This window comes from Zonotrichia albicollis, chromosome 1, assembly GCF_047830755.1.
Source record: "Zonotrichia albicollis isolate bZonAlb1 chromosome 1, bZonAlb1.hap1, whole genome shotgun sequence".
Classification (NCBI taxonomy): domain Eukaryota; kingdom Metazoa; phylum Chordata; class Aves; order Passeriformes; family Passerellidae; genus Zonotrichia; species Zonotrichia albicollis.
In genome coordinates, this window is record NC_133819.1 from 76393066 (window position 1) to 76414724 (window position 21659).

The following is a 21659-nucleotide window of genomic DNA, read 5'->3' on the forward strand; positions in this document are numbered from 1 at the left end:
GGACATTATAATGATTCATGATTTTAACGGAGTTCAGTGAGACTACTGGAATTGAAACTGATTAAGTTAAATTATTCTTATTCTATTCCAATAATAAAAAAACTCAGATGTATTAGATTAATGAAACAATAATATTCATATCAGATTTATAAATTATCAGGCTAAGTATTAGAATTCCCATTATGTTTCCACAGGACTCCCCATATTACAGCTATATGTTTCAATAAAATGTTTAATATCAGTTTATATGTCTCCCACAAGAAACTCATACTAAAATTGGGGAAAATTTGACATAATTTATTGTAAAATACAAATATAGAAGAACCCCTAATTCCTCTGTTGTTTGCATTATGAAACAAGGATTCTTCAGAATATTTTCCTCTTCTTAAAAATATACTAAATCCCACATAGATAACAGTGGTGATGAGATTGAGAATTTTTCAAGGTGCTACAGAAAGGCCTTCAAAGACCTCAGACATTGGATCTTTGTTTCAACTATAATACTTCCAGGTGTTCTCAGAAGTAAGGAGATGGTGTTGACCAGTGATAAACAGAAAATGTGATTTATGGACTTAGAAGCCTGAGACTCAGTGAAACTCAGAGCACCTGAATTACGGCAGCCCACGTATCCTGTGAGACTGTGGTAATTTATAACATTTGGCCTTACATTATATGCCTATTCAAGAGTGAATGGGAAGAAGGGTAAATCGAAAAATGAGATTGGTTTTTCATTCCTTATGACTGACTGAAGTATTTGCAATCCCAAGTGTGTAGACTGTAATCCTCAAGCTGATTTCCGCTCTCCTTAGTCTACGGAAAAGTATTCCTTTCCTTGATCCTCCCATTTCTTTTCCTGACAGACAAATGACAGGACATCATTCACTGGAGTAAATGCAAAGAGTAAACTGCTTTCCTTGAGAAGGAAGAAATCAGATTGACAGCAAAGTTTTGCCAGGATGAGTCTACTTTGGTGTACTTTGTATTCTGATACACTGGCCAAAGCCACACTGTATCCCATACTTAGTCAATTAAATGTATTCAGTGACAAAAGGAATAAGATGAAGCAACTCATACTATGGTGGAGATTTCTAGAAATAGATAGGCTAGATTAAAAATTGTCTTTTAGATGATAAGTTTCTGGTTATTTTCCCTCTCTGTTTCCACTACCTTGTTAGTAACTCATGATATGAGCTCTTAAAACTTTGTAGACTAAATAATGACTTGAGTATTGCACTGGGAGTCAAAGTAGTGTCCAGAAGGCATAGGGATATAGTTTTAAGAGCTGAAAAAAAATGTGGAGAGTAGTTGACGCCTCGTAAAAATGATTATAACATATAAATATTAATTGGGGATAAAAAAAAGTCTTTCGCCATAGTCTCCTATAGTACTGCTGAAGTACTAAACTGGGGATAATTTTTCTTTTGCCTTTTTTTTACCATTAGATGATTAGAGAAAGATTCTCTACTAGTGAAGTATTACAGGTTTAGATATTAGAGAAAAATAATGAAAATATTAGAGAAAATTCAGGATAAAATACTCAATTGAACATCAAAATGCAACTGAGCAAAAATAAACACATACAAATAGAAGGAGGTGTACATGACCATAAAGAATTCATTCTGCTGCTATATGTCCCTTTCATATTAAAATATGCTTAAGTAAAATTATATGAAGAAAATAAATTAAAATATTTCAATATTTTTCATTCAGTGTTTAATTGAAAATTAAATGTGAATGCATCTATTTTTCAATTTTTGCATTTTTTCTTTTTTAGATCTGTCAAATGGGAACATAATAACATAATAGAACAGAAAAAACATAACTCTGTGGAGGAAGAAAAAAATCTCTAATGACCCAATAAATAATAGGGTTTTTTGTACTAAGTGTCACTCTGTAGATGGCTTGTAATACACCAGTAATCCTCAAATGACTCATGCTTTCCTGAGTTTTGATAAAATCACATTGCCAGTGACCTTCCCATACAGCCATGCCAATCTCTCCCCATGACTCTTCTTGATTGCACAAAACTAATATGCCCTTGATGGACTTCTGTGTACTAGTTATTTGGGCAATGTATTTATGTGTTGCTTTTTGTGTAGCCTGTCCAGCTTTTTACTGTTGTGGTTGCTGCCCTTTACCATTTCCGTTTTTGTGTTATTTCAAGCATACTTCTAACTCTTTTAACTTAGGTAGTGTCTAAGTAGAACAGAAAATCTTGGTAAACTTAACAAAGGCCATAGAAGAAAATGTTTTCCAAGAGAGATTTGATGCATTCACTTTTATCTTTGGAATGACAACTGGAGATGCATTAATTTTAAAATATTTTTTCTGAGAATTCTTCATAGCATATTATGTCCCCCACGAGTTTTTGTAGCGTATGTTCCAACAGATGGGATCAAATACCTCAATGCTTATTTACAGTTTTCACACTAAGGCTAGGACATGGAATGCTAAAATACATGGTAAGATACTGCAGCATGTCTGAATGATGACAGTTTTATTCCTATGTATTTTATCAGCTGCATGACACTACCATAAAGGGATATAACTGAGATAAGGAAAGTAGCACAAACCAAGAATTGTAATATTCATAAGCCTATTTCAGTATGAATTAACTGCTTCAACAAGTATAGGCACAATTTCTGCTGGTAGATTTTTAAAATACCTCCCCCTGCATTAATGTGTTATTCAAATTTATTTAATATGATATCTTACTATCTAATTTTGAAAGATGAAATGTCAGTCTGTTGCATAGAATTGGCCAGTGAAATCAAGGAATTCTATTCTTGTTATTGTTTCTGTGATAAAATACATGTAATATGTATCTCAAAGATTGCCTTTAGATATTAAGGGGTAAAAAAGAAGAGTGAAAATGAGCAAGAACACACAGCAGTCTTTCCAGATGATATTTCAGGAATGAAAGAAAAATGAGAACAAGAAACTTACAAGGAAAAGAAAGGCAAGAAGAGTGCAGATATACTTGATTCTTCTCTGAGATAGAATAAAGATCTTTCTCAACCCTATTTTCTATAAATGTTTTTTTCAACAATTTTGTTTTCAGTCTTCTATATAAAACTTTTCTCTGGATAGTTCTCTGCCTCGTATTTTCTCCATTGCCTCCGTATTAAATGGCAAGTTCTCTAGAACAAAAAAATACACAAAATTGTGTTACCAGCTATTGTGTCACACATTGTTACTTCATGCACGTGTACCAGCTTGTGGAGGTCCTGAATGGCTCTTTGTCTCTTTTACAGGTACCGTCCATCTTCGCATCCCTGAGTCCTCCCCAGTTGGGACAGCCATTGGCAGTGTTAAAGCCACAGATGCAGACACTGGAAAAAATGCAGAAGTGGAGTACAGAATTATAGATGGTGATGGGACTGATATGTTTGATATTGTGACACAGAAGGACACACAGGAAGGCGTCATCATTGTGCGAAAGGTGTCTGTTAGCAGCATTCACTAAATTATTTTGATGTCAATGTTATGTCACAAGCGTTCATTGCTTACATTATGTGATAACACATGACTGAAAGATACTGTTTCCTTTTAAGGTGAACTGGAAATAAAAGGTGGCAACCATATCTAAGATACACATAGGCACATAGGTTCAAAACATTGTTGTAAGCAAAGTATGAAAAAGTGGACCAGCCCCAATGTTTTAGCACTAATTATTTCTGTGATTTCAAATGCAGACTTAAGTATTTCTATGATCTGTTTTCTTCAGCAAGCAATCAGCAGCTCACTCATTAATGAGAGACACAGATTCCTTCTCTGTGAGATTCTCATCTACTTGGGTGAGATGGGATCTGTGTGCCAGAACACAGACGTTAGTTGAAAGGATATGGTTTTGTTCCTGTTTCCAATGTGTGAGAGGGCTGCCACATGAGCAATGTGTATGTAATGAAGGTGTTGTTCCTGATCCAGAGCTAGCTTTAGTTCTGCCCTCTGTCTTGCACTGTCAGAGCACTTTCAGATGCTTGTCTTCTATCTCACAAGTAGAAATGCCACTCTCCTACTCCTCAAAAATTTCCCTTCCATAAGTCCCTTGGTTCTTGTCCTTGGTAGTTTGAGATGAACTTCAAAGAGTTCAGGCACCATTTTTAAGATAAAACATTGTTTATATTAGCTTTCCAAACAAATGTCCTTAAGCATAGAATAATGAAATAAACAGTGATATAAAAGATACCTTCACATCTCTTGATAACGGCAACCAAGGAAGAGAGAAGTTCTACAAAGAATGTTCCTTTTTAATTTCTGTGTTTTATTTTGTTCATAGTCAGTTTAGTTGTTTATCTGGGGAAAAAAAAACTAAAAAAACAAAGTTTGAGGTCTAATAGTTTTTCTTTTCCTAGTTTGTGAAGGCTTTCTTGAGATGCTCTTCTCTTGCTTGCTTCAGATTTTCACACAATTACATTAAATCAATAGCATCTCGAAAAAAAGTCTAGCAGCTGAATCAAGCACAAGAATTTTCCTAAATTATAATACAGCAGTTCCAAAAATGTCAATAAATACTAATGAACAAGATCTTTTGATTTTGTTATTAGCAGTCTGACAGAATTTGCATTTTTCAGGATGCTCTCTCAGTCATGAATAAGTAGTTTATTCAATACCACAGACAACAGCACTAACAAGCAAGGAAGGAGATGAGAATGCTGAGTTCATTGATTCATTAAAATAGTCTCTTTTCTTTTTGTTGTCATTTATCCACTTTGATTGTAATTTCTGTTTTCAGTGGTGAATAACTACAAATAGCTTGTGTTCCTTTACAAAGCTTCCAAGTTATTAAGTCTGAATTTATTATGCACTATAAAAGAACTTCTTCTATACAAATTTTTCTATACAATTTCTCACAGACAAAATAATTGATTTTCCACAATTTCATATATTTGGGCAAGAATTTTCTTCATTACTGTGGATGCGCTGGAATGCCTGTATAATCCACAGGTTTCACACCCATATTTTCCACTGTAGGTAGATATGCCCAAATTGGATGTGAATGTTGTAGTAGCAAGTTTACATATTCATGGTGCACATTCTGCCAGATTAAACTAATTAGAATAAATCAGGGCTAGCATGTCTTCTTTGCTTTTAGGATTGAAGCCAGTGTCCCTTAGCAGCTGAATGATGCACTTTACAGACACAGCAATAGCCTCAGATCTAGGTTAAATAGTTGTTTTCCTCATTTGTATTCATAGATACTCTCCCATCTGCTCTGACTACTTTTTTAAAACAAGTCTGAGGCAGTGGGGAAACTCATTCTTTCTCATGCACTGGACTGCATCTTTCTGCTTTTGAATAGTGTATTTAAATATCTAACCTGTCACTTTGGCATCTTTAGTGAGCATTAATTAATATTTAAAAGCAGCTAGGCAGAAAAAAATAAGCCATCAACCACCCATTTTGATGAATGAAAACCACCAGTTCTATATCTCCCTGAGAATCTGTGGGAGTTAATAAAGTCTTCTTTGTGTCAGAAAGGTAGATTTTCAGCTTGCTCATTTCCTTAGAATCATTAATTAGCTAACACTTTTCATCTATGACAGCTAAAAAAATTTGAAGGAATAAAATTATTTTCAATCCAAAATGATTTCTAATTATAACTGTGAACTGCTCCTCCTCCCATTTCAAAAAGGAACTGCTGACAAAAATGTCAAATATATTTTCAAAAAAAAAACCCTTCTGATGTCGGATTCATTAAATTAAATGAAAAGGAACAAGATTAAACCCCACTGTTTCTCTAAATATAGAGAGCTTTGACACACATACCTTCCTCAAAAGACACCTAAAACATTCCTGATATCTAAGGCCCACTATATGGGCTTGACAATAGCAATACTCCAGTCGTTTTGATTATTCAGGGGTTTACAGAATTTCCTATGAAAAATTAGTGTTAAATATCTTGTTCTGGAATGTTTGTATTTCCAGTCAGTATCTCAAGCTTTTTAAATGTTTATATGATTGTTTCAAATCCATATTCTTATGAAACAGCTGCAGAATTCCCTGAATAATTGGTTAATTTGCACTGAAAATCTTTTTATCATTCATGCTGAGATAATTTAACTAATATACAGGAAAAGATACTTCTTCTAAAAACAATGTAATTTGTTATTTGACAATGTGACTCCTGTGGTGGGGAAAATATTAACTGTGTTGGTGCTCCCAGAATGCAGGGGTAAGATCTGATAAGACTTGAGCCCTCTTCAGTTTCCATTATGTACATAGGTCAACGTCTGCCAATATGTAAAACTAATTTAATAAAATTTATCACAATTTTCATTTTTAGCCGCTGGACTATGAGACAAGACGACTCTATACTTTGAAAGTAGAAGCTGAAAATACCCATGTGGATCCCCGTTTCTATTACCTTGGTCCTTTCAAAGACACAATTATTGTGAAAATCTCTGTAGAAGATGTAGATGAACCTCCTGTTTTCAGCAGGTCTTCTTACCTTTTTGAGGTGCATGAAGATATTGAGTTGGGGACAATAATAGGAACAGTAATGGCACGGGATCCTGATTCTGCCTCAAGTCCAATAAGGTAATACTTCAATGTCTAAACACATTATTTGCTAAAGAAATTAAGATAAATAGTAATACAACATTAATTTCACATAGAGGTGTTTTTTCTATTATTTATTAGTGTCCCAGAGATAGACAGAATTGAGAATGGTGCTATCTGTAAACCTACAAATATGTCAGGCAAAAGCAATTTACTTGCACTCAAGAGACACACAAAATATTTTCCAGGGCCACAATTCATAAAAACTTGATTTCAAGTAGGCCCATCAGGGTTGCTTTTTACTTCGCACTGTGAAAAGCTTTTAGAGTGCTGATTAAACAAGTTCTAGACTTCAATAAAACTAACATGTATGAAGTAAAATGAAATGCTTACCATATAAGCCAAATAGTCTTAAATATAATTTCTCTAGAAAATAGTAGATTTTTGTTTTATTCTAGTTAAGAATTATTAAAGTAAGCTAGTAGTAAAAAAAAAAACAAAAAACATTTGAGTAAGTCTTTATTGCACTATAAGAAGTTTTCATTGGCTGTTCTTTTTCTGTTGTTTTCATATTCATTTTGGCATTGACTTGTTCATTGGGGTTTTATTTGTTTGTCTTTTATATTTACTGCAATTGTGTGTAGTGGAGTGAGCAAACAACAGCCACCAAAACCATACAAATGTTGTTTTCATATAATGGCATTTTTTTATTTGGCTCAATTTAATTAAGTACTGTAAATGAAACCAGATGCACTTGATTAACAGTTTAGATCACTCATGAATTTTCATAGAAATATAAACATTTGTTTCTATTGTACTATACAAGTGTACTATTTAACTTTTTAAAAAATTTGGCCAAATTCTGACACATATTCTAAAAATCATTCTGTATTTGACAAAATCCTGCATTTAATTCCATTCCGTTCCAATTCGAATTTGAAGGCAATGTTAAATATTTAAAAAAAAAAAAAAAAAAAAAAAAAAAGAAAAAATAGAGGAAAGAGAAATTTTCTGATACTAGTTTGACACTACCATAGCATGTTGGTGGACATCATGCCTGCCAGAAGTATAGCAACTATAGAAATATAGAAGGTCCTTTAACATCTATGCATGAAAGTTCTTCATGTGGACTTATTTTTATACAAGTTTTTTTATCTTGATCTCTAGTGAATGAATACATCCTAAATAGGAGAAGCTAAGCTCATAGCAATAATTCTGAACAGCCTGTAAATTAGCTGTCAGTCTCAGTCTGAAGAAACAGTATATCAAAGATCATTTTCCTTTCAGAATTAATTCTTTAATTATACATTGAAATTCTGATTTTTTAAAATAATTCTCCTAAAATCTTGTAAAACCTCCAGTTATCAAATATTACACTATTGCATCACATTCTTAAAATCCAAATTTTAATTTCTTATTCTATGGAGCTAACATTCAGAATTTTGAGAAGTATTTATAGAAAATATATATATGTCTTATCAAAACTAACCTTCATAATACAGAACATAAAACCTGTAGTGACTTGTGAAATATATGTTTTCTTTCACTTTTTTATAATTTTGATGATACTTTCTATTTGATTGTCATATTTAGGTTCTCTCTGGATCGTCACACTGACCTTGACAGAATATTTAACATTCATTCTGGAAACGGGTCCATCTATACTTCTAAGCCACTTGACCGTGAGATATCCCAATGGCACAATCTTAGTGTAATAGCAGCTGAGATTAGTAAGCTAATTTGGTTTTTCTTTTTCCTTTCAGTTTTCCTTAGCCTGTAAAGTTACAGCTGCAACTTGGCGATGAAAACATCCCTCCTTTATTTTCTCCCTCTCCCTTTATACTAGATGTTCTGGAAGAGAGAACTGTGGGGTAGCTAACAGCAGCTGTCTCCTCATTGATCTTTTCCTCAGCTACCTCCATCACTGACCTTTAATGTCCAACTTACTTCTGAAATGTTAGCCAATTAAATTTTAAGATTGGATTAATTATTTTTATTCCTTTCTTGGAGGACAGTAACATGATTTTGCTGTTAAAATAGATGAGTTTAGCATAGTAATCTATGTTTTTGTCTCTATTATTTTCTTCATTTCCTTAGAAATACTTTCATTATCTCTTCCTATGGTATCTGCACCTACAGCTCTTAGAATCTTAATATATCTTCAGAGTTCCATTCAGTTTCATCCCAAAGCTGTAGCATTTCTTGGACCATTTAAAACGCCTGTCTGTAGATGTTTTCATGTTTAGAGTATAAAGAGAAGAGCAGATATCCTCCTAAACCTACTACATTATTGAGAATATCTTTAGTCAATAGACAGAAAATTTTCTAAGGTACAAAGGTCTGATCTTTGAAATCAGCATCTAAGAATCACGTCCTCTCAAAGTCACTAATTTTTTTAGGGCTAATTCTGTATCAGTTAAAAAAAAAAAAAAGGAAAAAATACTGGTCAGCAGTGAAACGTGTCTGGCAAGAGTTACACTGCAGAGGACTAAATGGAACACTGTTAACACCAATTAAACATTCTGTGTTTAAAAAAAAAAAAAAAATAAAACAACAACTTTTTCTTTTGATGCTTTGTCCTGAGCTTGCAACCATTCAGAGTGCTGTCTGATGTTGTACAAATTATTTTCAGATTTATATAATGATGAAACAGCATCCTTGCATGACTAGATCTTAGTGCTAAACTTACTTCCTTGTCAGGAAACTTAGAGGAAATTTACATTATGGACATATCTGGAGTAGCTAGCATTCTCCACAGAGATATGTTAATTTTGGGGAAAGAAATGAAGACGGAGATTTAGATCTTTAAATATTTTAAAATCCTACCTGTGAAGCATGACAGAATGAAAGCAGTGTTAGAACTGATTTGGAAAGTTAGCATGAACATGCAGAAGGCTATGAAAAACTGCATGCTAAACCTGGAAATGTAAATAATTCAGGATGTCAAAAAATATCCACTTCACACTCGTTAGCAAAGGTGTTACTGATAACAAGCCAATGTAATTCCAGCTGCTCCTAAATGTCTTTTATTTAAAGCAGAAGAAGAGGGAGGGAAATCAGTAATTTGAAACAATCTGTTACTTTTCTTACTTATCCAGTTCCATTAATGTTAAAAAATCATATGCTGCTTAGCTACCACACAGCAGAATTCCAAGAAACATCTGCATTTTTTACACCCAGGAATTATTTATTATTTTTGGTATGGCAACAAGATCAGCAAGTGAGAACAGGGACACTTATATTCCTGAATTAACCTATACTAACAAAAGAGCACTCTAAATATGAATAATAGTATCTTGGCATTTGGCAAGGGGGACGTTATTCTTGTTTCTGAACCTAAGGTTTGAAAATTTACATTCATATTTTTTCAGGCAAATTAAACATTAACAAATCTTATTCTAATAAATTCTTTACCAAATTTTTTGAGGAGTACTTTCATTTGTTTTGTTGGAATTTCTTTGAGGGGCAAGAGAGGAAAAGGCAGACTTAAAAATTTTTCAAAATAGGTGTGCATGTCATAGACTAAATTAACTCTAACCCAGCCAAAGCCAGCACAATGCACAAATTATGTCCTTAGTATTTTTTCTCTGTAAAGCAAACCAGATAAACAAAGAATTTTACAATTAAAATCAAAACCATACAAAACCTTAAGTCCACCAAGTGATCACATTTGTTACTGTAGTAGTGGGCAAAATTTCATATACAATATTTGAATATATTATTAACATTTGGAGCCCCCTATCTTCATGTAAAACTTAATTGCTCACTAGATACCAATGTTTCTTTTTTTTTACTCTACACAAATAATTTCTTTGTTTTTCAGAAGGCCTTATTCTGCCTTGTTACTGGTTTGTACACTGAATATTGACCAGATTCAAACTTCATCTTGCATGTGTATTGCTCATGAAATTTGAAAGAAAACAGAAAAATCTTAATAAGAAAATGATCTCATGTTTCTTCTCTCTTCTACTGTCAGACAACCCCAAAGATACTACTCGTGTTCCTGTCTATGTAAGAATTTTGGATGTTAATGACAATGCCCCACAGTTTGCTGTATTCTACGACACTTTTGTCTGTGAAAATGCAAGAGCTGGACAGGTATGCCTTTGATAAACACTTCCCACCATCCAGTTTTGCTACAGAACTCAACTGTAGATCATTCCTGCCTATTGTTTAAGAAAAATCATATCTAAATGAGCTTTTGATAAGTTCAAAATGAAAGCAAAGAAGCTCTGTAAGTTGTAAGTGAGGCTTAGAGTGAAATGTCAATATGATACAAGCAAATGAGTGTTTCAATCACCACTTTTTCTTACCTAACCTTGTACTGCTTTTAAATCCCAATGAGATATGTCCCTGACATGCTGACAGTGAATACAAACCAAAAATCTGTCGCACTTTTTTTTTTCAATTGTTAGATTAATCTTTCATTATCACACCAAAAATTTCTGTTAAAAAACCATGCATTTTTAAAATGGTAGCATAATATTTTCTTTTGCTTCTTCGAGGCTACACAATGTGTACTTCAATTTAAGTGAATTGACTGTACTGCTTAATACCTAATGTCCAATAGGTAGTTGCTTATTAGAAATTTTAATTTTTTTTTCCTACATTATGTCCTAGAGCATACTCAGCCAATAATAAAGCCTTTAAAATGTGCAACCCTTTCAGTACATTTGAATAGAATGTGGTACAAGTGCCAGCTTTTCTTAACTGTTGGGAGTCCCACAGGTATAACATTCAGGTTGGGTTGCAAATTTTGCATTCAGGTTGCCACTCTTCCTTCCAAAATGACATCAGTTTGAACATATAACAAAGAATTTGAGGCCAAAATTTATAATGCATAAAATATATAAAGGTACTGAGCAAGTGCATTTGTCTGCTGTGGCAGTCACAAGAGAATTCAAGGTGTTAAATAAAGAGAAATCATTGGCTAAAAATGTAGAAAGTTGGACAACTGAAGTGTCTAATATAAATTACGAAAAATTTTTAATAATTTTCAATATGACATAAGGATTAAGACCTGTAAAGGAAGAACATTGAATTTTCCTCTTCCAGTTTCACAAAAAACATATCCTATGTTTAAAAAAAAATAATAAAAGCATACATCCACAAATTTTACTCATCTGAGTTTTCAGAAATTTTTCTGTGCAGGTTACTAGTTCTAGAGTGCACAGGAAATGTTAAGAGAGCAGTTAAATTTCCATGTACATGTATTTTAAATAACAAGTTTTTTTCTGTGGTAGCTGGACTATAAAAGTCAGTATAATTTAAAAGTAAATGTAAAAGTATTTCAACATTGCATTGTTGTATTGTTTACAATCAGAATAGGCTGTCAGTTAAAAAGTTGAATAAAATAGCACTAATCACTTATAACTAATAAATGAGATGCTAAATAAGTTTGCACATCCACAAATGCTTATTTAAATTGTTATAGGGCTCAATAGTGTCTTTATCAGAAAAAAACTGCCAAGGTTATTGAGAGGGCCATAAACATAAACATTTTTTAAGAAATCTGAGTTGCAAATGATTGCTTAAAGAAAACAATTCTCAGGAAGAGAAAAAATGTAATGCAGGATAACACAAATAATCTATTTGAATGCAATTATATTCTTCTTGTTTACTGGCAGCTCATAAATAAGACTTTTTCATTTTCGAATTCAATCTGTCCTGAGAGAATGTAATCAATTCAAACTGAACATGGTTCCCTGAGCTTGATTCCTCCCACATTTCTGCTATTTTTCTTCCCTTTCAGGTTTTCATAATTACATTTGATCCATGAAATTTATATCTATTAGGTAACTGAATCTAATGATGCTTCATCAGTCACAGATTCTGTTGTATTCATTTCAGTATTTCCCATCTACTAAAGAGAGATATTATAATGAATATTATACTTTTCCATTTACTTAATTTGTACAGAAACCTAAATTTTATACATATATATATATAAACATACGCATATTATATATGATACCTAGGGAGGTGCACATAAATCCATGTATACAAACATACATATATATGCAAATATATAGCAAGAGAGAAATGTGACTTTTGTAGTCTGAATGACTCAAAGGGCCTGTGATCGTTTTCCTGCTTGCTATTACTGCTGATGTCAGATCCTACCATGAACTTACAAACGATGCAAATATCCTATCTCAAAAAGCTCAAGCTATACACAAGCAGCACCTCTGGCAGAATGCTATTTCGGTGGTTGCTGTTCTTTTGACCCCCCCACAAAAATGAGGACAGTCTTGGTGTGATGGCATAAAGAGGACACAGGCATTCATGTGACCTACACAAGGCTGACTCAAAAGGAGTTCAGGGAAATAAAGCAGCAAAATGCTCAGACTGCTGCAGCCCTGCAACCAAAGAAGTTCAGCTGTCCTCTGCCCCCAGGTGAGAAGAGCCACGAGCTGGGCATCTGGACAGATGGAATCCCACTGGTTTTGTCAGCTCCCAGCTGTCACATGTCTGGCAGCTCAGCTGCCAGCCTCCAAAGACCCTCTAATGTAAAAGAATCAGTTTAGAAAGCAGAAGTCAGTTCTGCTTTAGAGAGATCTTGGCATGGAAGCTAAGTAAAACTTTTCCAAATATTCATTTTCCCTATAGTAGATGTCATAAGAGAGGCCCTTCTTCTTTATGTGTAAATGATCTGCCAAAAAAAAAGGCAGAAGTTGACCTTGGTCAGCAGCCAAGTGCCCAACAAGCCACTTCCTTCCCGCTCAATAATATAGGGGGAGAAAAGATGAAAAATAAATGGCTTGAGACAAACTTACAAATTACCATCACTGGCAAAACAGACTCAATTTGGGGCCGCTGCAGCCCCGGCACAGCCCCAGCACAGCCCTGGCACAGCCAGCACTGGGCCAGCCTCACCTTTTTCAAGTCCAGTGTGATGTTTAAATGGCTTGTTATTGTCTTGCTGTTACTAGCCTTCATTTTTACCTAATCCATACATACCTTTTCACATGTTTAAATCTTATGTAAATAGATATAGCTCACAATGGATTCTCTTTCAAAGACATTTTAAAATACGAATCTTAGGGTCTGTTTTCCTTTTTCCCATAACTTAATGCAGTATAGATTATAAAAGCACACTAGGTTTCTTGAACCAATTAGTTTTATGCTGCTCTTCATGTTATCGGCTCATTTGACCCATATAGCAGTCCTTATCAGGAAAAGGATATCCTTTCCTCCCCACAATCTTGCTTAAATGTGGCTTTTGGGATCTTCGTAGTTCCAGAAATTTCCTTGTTATATTCACCAAGTGTCCTTCTAAAAATAGCTAAAATTCATATCTATTGAAAAACTAAAATCCCTGAAGTTTTTTTCTAGCTTACAATTTTCCCTTCCTATTTTTCAGATATTTCTAAAAAAAATTCTTAAATGCTTTAATCCTGAAGTGTTATTTTATCTTTGTTTATTGCATCTTTCATTTCTTTTGACAAATGACAATTTGTGATAAATTTACTTGAAAATGTGTTCTCTTTCTTTCCCAACTCCCCCGATTCATTCTTACTTTAGTTTCTTCAATATATAGCCATAGATCTTATACCTCCCAGTGATTTTCTGAGTATCAGAATTTTATCTTTGCCTTCCCCCTTTCAAAAACTCTCAAAGGTTTACTTTTTTTCATTTGGAAAAGTTTCTGAACTGAAAATTGATGTAGAGTTTCTAAAGCATTCTGCTTTCTTTTTCTCAAAAGCTCATTATATTTTCTTTGTCCTAAAGTTAAAAAGAAAAGTATGGTATACTTTAGAAGAAAACATTTACCTAAACAGGTGATGGAACTGATGCTTGCCGAAGTCCTACCAAGCAGAAAGATGAATTTTGTTGGAATTTACCCCTATTTAGCAGATAATTGGGGTTTCCCATGGCTGGCAGGTCTAAGAGGAAAGAACTTTTGGAAGCCACATGTAAAACAGGATTTATCACGTTAAAATAATAATCAATATCATCAGAAGTCATTTTCAAGCTGCAATATAATGCTTTCAATTCTACATGCTCTTTAAAAAAAAAACTGTGATAATGAACACTCAGCAAATCAGTTGATTTTCAATAGCCTAACACCTGCAACTGACCATATTCATGGTCTCTAGTTGTTAAGTAAAATAAACTAGTGGTTTTTTTTTATTTCATTTTGTAAATATATATGAAAATTCATATGCTAATTGCTCACTAAATAATTAAAATATTTATTCTTCAAAAACATAATATTCTATGCTTGCATTATCAGTTTTATTCATATAGAAAGTTTTTGGAGGATTATGTAAGAAAACAGATTTAGAGAAAGACAAAATTGTTGTTGAAAAAGCAAGGAAGCTGCTATATTAAAAGAAATCCCACCCTTGCCTCCTCACGATATTTACTGCTATTTTCTGGATGGACAAGAGAGAAATTGGAGTTAGTCATGCGTTTTTTAAGGCAAACAGGAGTGCACTGCAGTTGTTGATGTGAAAGATGATCAGACCCGACAAAAGCTGTGATATGAAGAGAAATGGCTGTATTTGGAAGAACTGGAAGATAAAAAACAAACAGAGTTTAACAAGTACACCACAGGGAAGGAATAGTGTTAAAAATTAGATGCAATTCCATGGTTGAAAGAGCAGAGCAATTTAAAATGATGAATAAGAAATGAAGAATAAAAATTATCTAGACTAAAGATAATCTATATTTGGAAGTTAAACTTAAGAACATAACTGAACCTTCAAGCATGCATGCACAAAAATCCAGAGTTAAATTCACTATATATGCCATAGTGTAAAAAAAGCCCCAGACTGAAAATAGGCAATAAAGTAAAAAATAATAGTAAAAAAATTAATCTTGCTTGGGAAACAATATTTAGCCACTCTTAGGTATAGAAATTTCACTGAAAAAGCCACATATTCACTTGGCTTACAAGGGAAGAAGTACTGATAAAGGGGTTGCCATTACTGTCCCCAAAAATTGCCCAAATTTGTTGTAGGCATTGCGGAAAGCTCTGAGTATGGAACTGACCTGGTGCAGCTTACTCTCAGAATTATGACACCTGATTCTCATCCCACTGCAAACTTGTGCAACTCTAGGGTGTGCTACAATGTTTTACAAGAGTAGAAATATGTCTAAAATATAACTGGAATTTTTAATCTCAGGAATCATGTTGTTGTGTTCTCCTGTACTAATAAATAGAAAAATCATGTTAAAGAAAAAATGTTTTAATGTAGAAATGTAATTTGAAGCATTAACTTCCCTTTCAAAAAATCTGTTTGATAAAATGCCGGTTTTATCGCAAAAAATAGAAAACTTCATGTGAATTACAATCTTAGGTGTTGATTTGAATTTAAAATGATGAATCAAAGATGAAGCATAACAACTACCAGCTACAGCTAAAACTGTTTTTGGCAAGTTTTGTCCACTGTGTAGCTCCAATAATATAGGTGCACATATTCTGTCACATGAAAAATACAGACTTTCTTTTTCAAAAAAACTTATATAAGACACTTGTTGAACGTTTGTTTGGTTTTTTATTTTACAGAATAAATATTAAGTCAATATGTGTGAATGCTAAGTTGCTCCAATGTTTTTCATCTTCTTTGATCAGACAGCTCTATAAAAACCTAGGTGTATTTGGTCGTTTTGTTGTTGTTGTTTGTTTGCTTGCTTTTTTTCCTGCAGCTTATTCAAACCATAAGTGCAGTAGACAAAGATGACCCTCTTGGTGGACAAAAATTTTTCTTCAGTTTAGCTGCCGTTAACCCTAACTTCACTGTTCAGGACAATGAAGGTAAAATTCATGCCTGTTCCAAGGAAGGAGTTTTATCTTTTCTGTCTGGCTACATTCCTGAAATCTATTTGCTTTTGATGTCTATCAATATGTAGAGAAGTTGTGAAAGTTGCTGCTACCAAAAATACTTTACCTGAATGAGGTATAGGACATCTACACTTGTATCTGTGTAAAGCAAAAATGCGATTTTAAAAAAATTTATGAAAAAAATCAGAAAAGTGTTGGTTTGGGGTAAGAGACAGATGAAATACTTGACTACAAAAGAAAAAAGGCTTTCAAAAATGTCTTCAGCTGAAAGCTGAGATTTTTCACTTTAGCCTTTTGTGACATTGTTCTGATTCCCCTGAACTTCTGTTTTGCTTCTTTCTGACCATTAATGAAAATAATGGTTCTGAGAGCCACTTTGGCTTTTCTTTTGATCCTTGCTCAATCTGTCTTTATCAGAGAAAATTTTCAGAAGCTTCTGTTGGGGAAGTGAGACTATGAATTTTGGCTTTCATTGTTAGTATGACTAATTGAGAGGACTCTAGATTACAGAAGACATAAATGAGAGAGGACGTGGTATCAGTCTTCAAATGTGTCAAAGGCATAAAGGCAAAGGGAATAATCCTCTGTTCCTGATGAATATTTCAGGATGTAGTAGACTACAAACAACAGCAGAAAAAAAACTTCTAATGGCAGGGAAATTGAAGTAATTAAATAAAATATTTTGCATACCTTATAAAATTCTTTGCAGAAGAGGTGTTTAAAGATCCGTAAGAGACTTTTTGATGTTGAGTGAAAACAAATAATGTTAAAATACCTAAAACCAGTGAAGGGAAGCAAGAAAGAAAAACTTTATGTTTCACATCTTGAAGTCTATGAAAAAATACATTATTTAATATTTTAAACAAAGGTTAGATGTTGATGATTAGGCCCTAAGTACAGAGAGGTATAGATCTTGATATTTCCTTATTATCTTTAGTTATTTTCTTGCTTTTTGCACATGGGTTATTTTAATTGTGCCTGAAGTTATCTATCAAAATAGCTAACCACATAGCTCAGGCAACCCACAAATATGATGAAAATTAAATTTTCCTTTTAGTGCACATTAAACCTATATTTTCTCTCTTTTGGATGAAACAGTTATCAGCTCTGGTGTTGGCTGCCACTCTAGCATTGTGACTCTAAAAGTAAAATAGTCTCTCCCTGTTATTCATTCTTTCTCTTCCTTCCCTTCTCTCTGGCCACTCTGTGGACACCTTTTGGTGCTGAAGTATCCTGCATACAACTAAGATTTGTCTGCTACAGATGCAGTTCAATAAGTTCACTTCTCAAAAATGTGCAGGAATACCTACTATCTTTCACATTTTCTGAATTCCTAAGACAATTTCTATCCAAAAAAAGCCCTTCATGTGCTAAGGTACATAATTCATTGTTCTACAGTGTGTTGAAAGCGGTTTGGTTTAACAAATCTCATTCTGAGTTGACAGCATTCCTGTGGGTGTTGTCACAGATGAGCCATAGAAAGAATCTTCTAGAGCAGAGTACTTGTTGAACTGCACAAAGTGGAAGGTTCTTTTTCCTCAGTTGCATTTCAGGGTTTCAGCCCTGAACTGTAACTGTGTCATGCACTGCATGCATTAATCTCTAAAACATTTTAAGCTTTGAGAAATCCTCTTTTCAAATCACACGCCAAAGTGGTGCAGAGGCACAGAGAAGCAGGCCAGATGTACCTAAAAACTTATAAATAGCTTTCTGATCAAATGAGAATGTTGTTAGAAAAACAGAGATATCACTGTGATATCAGGATCTATTTTGAAGTCATGTAAAATACGATTATTTGCATCTACTATAAGTGATATGGTTTCTGTTTGTATAGGCTACAACAGTATCTTTTAATCACTCTAGATAACACTGCTAGGATTTTGACGAGGAGGAATGGCTTTAGCCGGCATGAAATAAGCACTTACCTTCTCCCAGTGGTGATCTCGGACAATGACTACCCGATCCAGAGCAGCACGGGCACGCTGACCATCCGCGTGTGCGCCTGTGACAGCCGGGGCAACATGCAGTCCTGCAGCGCCGAGGCCTTGCTGCTCCCTGCCGGCCTCAGCACGGGGGCTCTGGTGGCCATTCTCCTCTGCATCATCATCCTGCTGGGTAAGGGGAGAAACGCGCCTTCCCCTTCCCAGGGACAAATGTTTAAGGCCTGACTCGTTTCACAAAATTATGCAGGTTGATAGAGTTAATGGTCCTGGATTTTGCAAGAAGGATGTAACTGCAGCTTAAAATAAAAAGGAAAAAACAAGGCCAAACCCTCATTATCTTTGTTATCTGCTAATTTAACACCGTAAATAAGAATTCGAGTCCCAGACTGTTAAACTGTCACTGTACAGCCAGAAGCTCATTTATGTTCTTTTGTTAAGTTTCCCGAAAAAAGAAAGTTCAGAGAGGATGAATAGTGTAATCAAAAATTGCTTTCAGGTCTTTCATTTTAAATTTTTTTGAGGAAAAAATCTCTTTTTCATTTAAATAACTACTGAAAATCAATATGCAGTATATATTTCACATATAATATAACAGTAAGCAGTAATTTTACTACATCAAAGCCCTGTCTATATAGTGGTTTCAGTGCAGTAATAAAAAAAAAAAGAAAAATTTTGTAAAACCTCCATTTTGTGGTTTTTAGAATAACACTTAATGACCTATAATTCAACTCAAACCCACTTTTTAACAATATCCTTTGAGCTTGAAAAAGGAAAAATACCTTCAGAATAGACCTGGCTATTTTCAAGCTCATTACAGCTACAGAAGGAGCATGCAGACAACCTCATGGTCCTGTAAAGCAGAGCACACAATGTGTGCAAAATAGGTTTTTGATATAGACTTATTGTGCTACCATTATACAGATAGAGGTGTTTATCCAGTTATCAGAAAAAAATGAGTTGGTGAAATGTAGCTGAAATGTCGTTCTTGCACCCGGTGGATTTGCTGCTAAGAAATTGTTAAATAGAGATCTTTACCCATTCTTTGTTTCCCTCTTTAAGTTATAGTGGTGCTATTTGCTGCTCTGAAGAGGCAACGAAAGAAGGAGCCTTTGATCCTCTCTAAAGAGGACATCAGAGACAACATTGTGAGTTACAATGACGAAGGCGGCGGAGAGGAAGACACCCAGGCCTTTGATATCGGCACGCTGAGGAATCCTGCGGCTATCGAAGATAAGAAGCTTCGGCGAGACATTCTCCCCGAAACGTTATTTGTGCCCCGGAGGACTCCTTCGGCACCAGACAACACGGATGTCCGAGATTTCATTAACCAAAGGCTAAAAGAGCACGACACTGATCCCTCCGCGCCGCCGTACGACTCGCTTGCAACCTATGCCTATGAAGGAAACGATTCCATAGCCGAATCCTTGAGCTCCTTGGAGTCAGGTACTACCGAAGGAGACCAAAACTATGATTACCTCCGAGAGTGGGGCCCTCGGTTCAATAAGCTAGCTGAGATGTACGGTGGAGGAGAAAGTGACAAAGACACTTCTTAACCTACAGTAGGCTACTTTTTTCTTTTCCTTTGAGCGGAAGTAATTTTACAGACACCTTCTGCACTCAACAGTATTTAACATTCAGGAAAATTTTCCTGCCACTCAGCACAATGGTTTTCTTTTAAAATTTGTTTTAAACTTGTCCATTAATGTCATTCATTCTTTCTAGTAGGATGCCACTTGGAATATATACAACATTTTATTTAATCAAACTTCCAAGAGCCAAAGCTATGGAAATTCAGTGTTGTACATTTTAGTAATTAAAATAAAAAATATCTTACCTTCAGAAATTTGAACAGGGTGATAATCCCCTAAGCAACCTCATGTACAAGCCGCTTCTGTTAGGTACATGTCCTATTCCTGCAAGTGCAGCTTTTAAGATGGCGAAGAAGAAAAAATCCAATATGTCCTGTTCTGTACATTAAAATAAAACAAAATGTACACGTGGTGTTAATAAGTGTAATATGCAGCTGGTTTAAAAAAAAAGTTTGTGCAACTTCATTTCATCAAATTCTATCTGCCAATGTTTTATATTTATATTTTTGTATTTATTTTTAAAAAATAAACCAGTTTTTACAACTATGCTAATGTTTGCCTGCCTGTTCTCACCATGAGTTTCAAGCTTGAAGAGAACATGGAATTTCTCCAGTGAGATCACAACCAACTGCTAATACTCCTGTGCTGAAGTATTCTCCATACATATAACACAGTCTGAAGTGCTTAGGCTCGCTGAGACAGGAGCAAGTTATACAATTACTTGCTTGCTCAGCAGTGCTACTTTCTACAGTTCAATGTTTGTGGGAATTTTCTTGGTTTTATTTTTTAACTAAACTAATCATATTCTAGTTGAGAAAGATTAATTACTATCTTGTGTCACCTCAAATAGCCCTATTCTAAAAACAAGCTGGCACAATTTATCTATCCAAACACATAACATTAGTTTCAAAACCTCAGTTTATTTGTTCTATAGTTCTCCATTTTGAATCATACTTACATCATCATCAGAAGTGATCTGTAAGTGCAACAGATAAAGCGTAAAAAGATGCTCAATCCTTTTTAAGCTCTATTTTTCCAAAGACATTTGCTGACAAGTGCTATGTGTTGTTTTTCAACCATTTTAAAGCTGTCAATCTAAAGACTGAGACAGTGTCACAAAAACTAGCATCCCCTCCCCTCAATTTACTGAGTTTTCTCAAGTCTGATAAAAAGAAACCTGAGCAACTCGTCAACTGTAACCAAAAATACACTTTAGCTATCACAGAACAGAGTAAGTATCCGAAAACATTTTGAAATGTTTTTTTCTTTTCCCATAATTTTTAGGTTATGCAAGTTTTGTACTAGACAAGCACTGAAGACAGTTTTGAAATGCTGCTGAGATGAAATCATTTCAGAGCCAAAGCAGTATGTGAAAAGGTCTGTATTAGCTACTGTGGGAGAAAGGTTTATTATTCCTGAAGGTTTATTCCTCCTCACTTTCTCTTAGCTAATTATTGACATAACACCAAGAGATATTGGAAATTTATTAGTCCTTTGAAAAGTGAAATGTTGCATTCTCTTTTAGTTGGATATGTCTTCTCCTCAATGAGCTGATAAAACCTAGTGAAGCTGAAAGCTGAATACACTACCATTTAGCAATCTGTTTTGGTGCAATGGAGACCAAATTTTTATTGACCTGATATCAAGCTAACTATTTGATCTATTAACAAACTGTGAATATTATGGATTTTTCTTCATTTCAATCAATAGTACTTTTATTAACTAATGATTTTTTATATTCTTTACTAGAATATGAATCTAAGAATATTAAGACGTCTTATATTGTAATGCTGCATTACAGCATTACAATAATAATCAGCATTACAAAGCTTTTTA

General features: G+C 34.2%; 1 protein-coding gene across 5 annotated transcripts in view; it reads left to right on the forward strand.

Moving 5' to 3' along the window:
* The window catches only part of CDH10 (cadherin 10), a 95360-nt gene extending 74989 nt beyond the window's left edge, over positions 1–20371 (forward strand). For all 5 annotated transcript variants that reach the window (XM_005481652.4, XM_014275788.3, XM_005481651.4 and 2 more), the window contains exons 6-12: positions 3255–3442; positions 6287–6540; positions 8095–8231; positions 10478–10599; positions 16156–16264; positions 18155–18406; positions 19294–20371. In XM_005481652.4, the coding sequence (XP_005481709.2) occupies positions 3255–3442; positions 6287–6540; positions 8095–8231; positions 10478–10599; positions 16156–16264; positions 18155–18406; positions 19294–19787 (1556 nt within the window). In that variant the 3' untranslated portion in view covers positions 19788–20371. The remainder of the gene's footprint in view (positions 1–3254; positions 3443–6286; positions 6541–8094; positions 8232–10477; positions 10600–16155; positions 16265–18154; positions 18407–19293) is intronic.
* Positions 20372–21659: the final 1288 nt, after the last annotated feature.